The sequence below is a fragment of the Hoplias malabaricus genome, chromosome 11 (assembly GCF_029633855.1).
Source record: "Hoplias malabaricus isolate fHopMal1 chromosome 11, fHopMal1.hap1, whole genome shotgun sequence".
NCBI classification, from domain to species: Eukaryota; Metazoa; Chordata; class Actinopteri; order Characiformes; family Erythrinidae; genus Hoplias; species Hoplias malabaricus.
The window spans coordinates 30169699-30176155 of NC_089810.1; the positions used below are offsets into that span (position 1 = coordinate 30169699).

At 39.7% G+C, this 6457-nt stretch overlaps 1 protein-coding gene across 1 annotated transcript; it reads left to right on the forward strand.

Moving 5' to 3' along the window:
- On the forward strand, positions 1 to 6457 carry tm2d3 (TM2 domain containing 3). Its single transcript, XM_066685216.1, has 6 exons — positions 1 to 178; positions 695 to 790; positions 1133 to 1293; positions 1894 to 2068; positions 4369 to 4444; positions 5243 to 6457. The coding sequence occupies exons 1-6, from the start codon at positions 70 to 72 to the stop codon at positions 5406 to 5408; spliced, it is 783 nt and encodes a 260-aa protein (XP_066541313.1). The 5' UTR covers positions 1 to 69; the 3' UTR covers positions 5409 to 6457.

The window sequence follows — 6457 nt, forward strand, 5'->3', positions numbered from 1 at the left end:
ATCGACTCTTCGGTACCGACTCTTTGTTTTCGGCTCTTTTCTGTGCAGTGGTGAAGAGAAGAGCTCAGAATGGCTGCTAATGGTTTAAAATGGGTTTTTGAGAGAGGTCGTAGCATAATGAAGACTTACGGAATACTCTCACTGCTGCTCTTGGACTTGTTCCTCAGTTCTGCTCACGGTAAAAGCTTCTGATATGCAATGTTTTTTACTGTGTTGTATTAACGTTAGCAGGCTAGTCTCGGTTGTGATAGCCTAGTTAGCGATATCGTCAGAGCAGACTCCGTGCATTTCTCTGTATTTAATATTAATGGTCTTGCTTTAAATGTGTATGTCATTGTCTTTTTAGCATTTATACATTTAAAGCTTGCTCTTCAGTTTTAAAGAATTGACAGCTCGAATGTCTCTTGATATAGCTATAGTTAGCAAGCTAGCTACCCAGCTAACAAGCAGTGTAAAAGCACCTAATGAGGCTATTCTGCTTCTTAATTATTTTTTAGTTACCTTTTCCTAAGGTCAGATGTATATTATAATGTAACCTGCTTGTAATGTTGATATTTACTCAGTAAGTGTCCTTTCCTTCTCAGTCACAGATCACAGGTCAGAATCTAAACATGGATCTTGACTCCACGTCAACTACATACTCTTCAAATTAACGCATATTTCTGTGAAATCTTTGTTCCCCTGTGTTTTCCAGGCTACCTGAGCTCTGCCCATGTGGGTCAGGAGCCACCTTACTCTCCTCAGCACAATCCAGCTCTGAGCAGTCCAGCTGTATCCACTCCATCAGCAGGTGAACGCCTCTTCGTGAGGAAACGTTTCTTGCTTCAGATGAAGGGCAAAGATTTTAAGAACCAAAACGCAAATTTGTAAATGGATTAATGTCACATTTAGCCGTGCATTTTGTTTTTCACATGCAAAACGGGTGATTGACTAGATCATATCTAAATGTGTATTAGTGCATGTTAGGTTTTCATTATCTCCTACTGCACTGATGTCAGAGACAAATATACATGCTTACTGATGTATTGATATTTACTGTTTTAATTGTATCCAGAGTAGTTCTTAAAGGGCATAATGAAGGTTGGATTTTATTTTTTCCTCTTCTTACATTCTTATTTTTGATCTCTGTCAGAATCGACAATTGTTACAGAGAATTACACAGCCAAGTGTCCAAGTGGAGGACTGTGCAGTAAGTTACCTGCGGACTGCTTCACCTGTAACTACCATCACAACTGCAGCTACGGCAAACCAGCCAACTTCACATGCGTACCCAAGAATGGAGTTCACTGTGTGGTGTGTTTGTTATACTTATTTCCATAAAACTAATGGCAGTATCTGGATATTTTTTGGATTCATCCAAACCTACATCTGGCTGTTGAGTTCAAGAGAGCTAACAACACCAATATATTAATACAGTATATTAATGGACACCAGAAAACCAAGCATGGTTGTATTCAAACATGATACTCCATTTTGCTACAAAATTGTTCCTCATAACTGGTCTTTTGGGCAGAAAATGTTCAGAGGTAACTTCTGGCAGTTAATTTGTGACGCAAGTGTCATGCCCACATTAGGAGCTCGTGGTCTGAGCTGGTATTCTTTATGTGAAGATATAAGTGGGATTTTCAAATCTTGTTATTATCACATCCTGTAGTAAACATTTCAAAGTGTGTATGTTTTTCTTATGTACACTTTGCCAAATATCACTGCATCCTGTGATGTAAGGATTTGTTAAATATTCAAAATATGAGAATTGCTCCAATAGTAAAATAGTTTGAATGCATTCTAATAAATCAATGATATTAAGGCATAGTACAATGTAAAGATGTACATTGATGATGATATCTGCGCCTTGATATTCTAATGTGATTCATGTTCTGTGTTTTATCTCAGAATGGGTCAAATCAGCAGCCGACTCACTTTAACCTGACTGTGGTTTGCCAATTCTGTTGGCAACTGGAGCAGTCTCAGTACCGTTGCAACATCTCAACTACCTGCATGACTGTGTCCTGCCCTCGAAAACGCTACAACACGACCTGCAAGGTTCTGGACCATGTCAACTGCATCGGTAAGGGTTGTGTGTTTGTGTATGTATACCCCGGGTTTTCTCCCGGGGCTCCAGTTTTCTCCCACAATCCAAAAACTCACGTTTGTAGGTGTATTGGCGACTCAAAAGTGTCCGTAGGTGTGAGTGTTGCCCTGTGAGGGACTGGCATCCCCTCCAGGGTGTGTTCCCGCCTTGCGACCAGTGATTCCACTCAACCACCACAGTAGTGGTATAATTAAAATCCTTTTAATCTCTGAACAAGAATCATCAAATGTAAGGGCCAGTTTACAGCTGGTATTAACATGGGTTGTTGGTGATTGGATCATGTTCAGATCAGAAAAGCCAGGTGTAAACATCCCCAAGTGCACTGTGATCAAAGAGTTCACTCACCCCCCTGCCCCCAACCCTCTGGATATCTTTGTCAAGGCCTGGACAGTCATGGTGCTGATCACTGTAGAAATTTCAGTGGAGACAGCCATTTCCTTGGCAGCTGCAGACAATTCGCTGCCTGTTTAAACATTCGTTCTCAAGGTTTGAGAACATAAAACGCACTGGTAGCAGCAGGTGAAAAATGTTTACACCCAGTTAGCGGAAATAAAATGGAAACAAAGTATGTGTTTATGTCCTTTTTAAGAGGGAAAGTAAAATCTCATCTGGTCAGGCTGGGGTTGAATGATGAGTAAACAGAATCTGGTCAATGTGTATCCAGATACTTATCTAGATTCAAAATACATGTTAATGTCATGTGTAAACAGGCCCTAAAAAAGTGGCCTTTTAGCCCTGGCTAGGGGCTAGTTTAGACATCACCTCAGATGTATTTTAAATGGTTAACGTTAAGGTCTCAGAGTATTAACATAACGTTTAGACTGTAAACATCCTTTGAAGAAGTAAAAATGCAGTTTTTGTCATTGGCCCCAAAAGTATACATTAGTGTGGATTCCTTATCACTGGCATTTTCTTGTGTGAAAACAGATGCAGATCATTTATTTAAAAAGGCGTTCTGCCCTCCCTGGGCTTTGTGTTTTAGCCGTGTCCCGTGTACACTGTGACATCACGTCGTGACTTTATCGAACAGTTAAATGGAAGCTTCTAACATAGATTAGTTGTTTTCAGTGACGCATCTCTTATCAACAGCCATAAACCACAAAAGAATATAAGTTTAACTTCCAACTCTTTAAAAAGATTTTTAATGTTGTTCTATCTGAAGAACATGGAGAGTAATTAGGGGCAAATTTAAGTGCAGTCACTGCAATAGAACAATGTGAAATGCAATCCACACACATCATTGCTTTTCCATATAAACATGCAGCATACATGTCAAAATGAAAATCAAAAATCTATTCCATTATTTTCACGTTGCTTGACCTCTTACTGAAAGATAATACATGAGGATTTGCATTTAAAAAAAAAAAAAGCTGAATTGCACCTAGAAATGTAATCTGCGCAATCAAATGTATTTCTTAACATAATGAGGTTACTTCTAGCATTTCTTTTTGGACCATTCATCATGAAATTTTCAGAGATGGGAACACAGCACCTGTCCTTCACAATGAGATAGTAAAAAAAATTGACACAATGTGGAAAAGCAGTGACATGTGGATTGCATTTCGCATTATTCTATAGCAGTGATTGCACTGTTGCGGTTTATTGCACAGGCAATAATTCCTCTCCATAGAAGAAGGCTATCTGCCCACTTTGCTTTAATTACAAGAATACCAATTAGAAATGTTTTGAACTGGATGTAACAGAAATGGATGATGTAGAGAGGAGCCCCCCAACATTTTATAATGCTTTCTGGCAGAGACCAAATATGTCTAATATCTATTATTGAGCTGCAGATGTATTGGTCTAGTCTTTTCCCCCACTACTCTCCTTTGGGCTTATTGCTAAGAATTCATTAAGACATCTTTTTTCAGAAAGCTTGAAGGCAAAATCTCCAGAGTAATGTGGGTGGTATTATAGTCTTAGAGCCACAAGATATGGTCCATTTTAGGTGCAGCTAGAACCAGCAGGCTTTCAGTGTGTGATTGACTTCATCATTAGATGAGCCACGGGGCTAATAAAAGTACCAAGCTTATTCCTTTTATCTGGAATGGTAGACAATTTAGAGTTCATGAACTAGTGTATTCTCTATTAGCAATTTGAAGCTGGCTTTCTGTAGAAAAGGCTGCTTGAAAATGAAGCTAATGAAAAGCTGCGAGTTACAGAACCTGAAAATCACGCCTGCTCATATCTTAGGAATGTGGTCCAGTCAGTAATGGTAAAATGGGATTATGTTGCAAGACTTTTAACGTTTGACCGTTTCTGTTTTACCTAAACAGGGATAAGAGAATTTCCGAAGCGTCTGTTCTGCAACTGGACTGGAGGATACAAATGGTCTACAGCACTCACGCTCAGGTAATCCACACAGTCGAGTTTGATTTCTCCCCACAAATAGCTACAGGATATTGTCAGTGTCATTAGTTTGTTTAAATAAAAGCAAAAGTAACCATGTAACAGAGAGATGTGACTGTACCAACTTTCTTTCCCAACACTCAAATTAATAAAAACCTTATGTTTTTATAAATACGATCCCTGTTGCTGAATCAGTGCCATTTCTAATATTGACTCATTTATTTAAAGTATTCTTGGGTACTGTTAGAAATGAGCTAATGTATTTTAACAGTTATGATGGGTCTCATTTTGGACATACAGTCAACAGTAATTATACTGCCACTGAGAACATGGTGTCCTATTGATTATTTTCATCAGCATGTATTATATTGGGCTACATTCGCACAGCAAGTGGCCCAATCTGATCTGTTTCTTTAATATGTGACACAGATGTGTGGCTTGAGTGGCTGTGTACAGCAAAAATCACAATGAATGACTTTTGTAGATTAGCTTTGGGCCAATTTCTTATGTGGTATTGAAATCCGATCCATATCCAATCTGCTACGGTGACTCTGTGTGAAAAGTAGAATTCGTGTGATTTAAAAAAAATTTCCTTTGGTTACTCCATGGCTGTCGAGAATGATACCTTGCTTGAGATCCAAAGCGTTTTTGCTTTAATTTCCTCAGTATAATTTAAGTTAGTTATCACCCAAGACTTATGCCGAACCGCCTGCCGGTCTGGCCTAGTTTTACATAGATAAATCCCTTATCATATTAAAGTTGTGGTTTAATTTGATATGCCCCTTTGTCTCATTCATACAGCATTACTTTGGGTGGGTTTGGCGCTGACCGTTTCTATCTGGGCCAGTGGAGAGAGGGGCTGGGAAAGCTCTTCAGCTTCGGAGGGCTGGGCATCTGGACCCTGATAGACGTCCTTCTTATTGCCGTGGGTTACGTGGGACCAGCTGACGGCTCACTCTACATCTGAGACATTGCATATTAGAAAAGAAATGTAAGACAGAAAACAACAGTGACTTAACGTCTCCAGCAAAGATGATTATGATGTGGATTAGGCTGTTTTCAAGCCTGCCTGACTGACTTCATAGCTGTCCGCATGATTCCCGCTCCTGTTAGCACACGTGTGAGCATCCAAACTCCCACTGCTGTCAATTCCCATCTGCTTGTGTGGAGGACTCTGGCTCATTGGTTATGCGCTCCACTCCATGTGCTGAGGAGAGAGGAGGCGGCAGGGGGAAATCTGCACCCTTCCATGTTGCAAACACTGAAGTGACGAACACGTGGAAACACACATTAGGGGCACTATGACTTTTGATTTCCACAGCCCCTGCATTAGGAGTGAAGCTTCAGGAGGCAGAATTACAGTTCTGTCCTCCTGGAGGCAGGGAAATGAAGTAACTATAATTGCAAAAGTGTCCTGAAAGAGAGACAAATGGACCCCCGTCTCGCAGCTGAGTGCTGTTTACTGTTGGAGTCTCTGGATACTGCGATGGCTTTTTTATTTTCAAAAGGCATAGAAATTATTTGAGATGTGTCACCTGTGGATATAATCACAGTGTAGCATCACAACTGTACATAAAACTGTACATCATTGTTGGAAGTTTGTCTAGACAGTGACATAATTTGTGCCACTATTTGTCCATCATCTTCCCCCGTTTGAACAGACTCTTTAAGCTCCCAAAAAGCTCCAACCTTTTATTTATGGTTACACTGTCAGAGTTTGAGAGAGGCGACAATGAGGACCTTTACCAGTCATGAGATGCATGAATGGGACCTAAACTTAAAAAATAAACAGCAAAAATGTCAAACAGCAAACTGGACTTTTGCTTTTATCAGTACACTGAACTCTTGCTTGGGCATTTTCAAGCAACCCATATTTTGTCCATTAATTTATATCAGGACCCAGGCATCACAAATTCTAAACCTTTACTACGTTATAAAATTAAATATATCTGAATTTGGACTGTTTGTTTTTGGCACCGCTGTTAACAATATTCAGAATTAGTGTCAATCCCATTT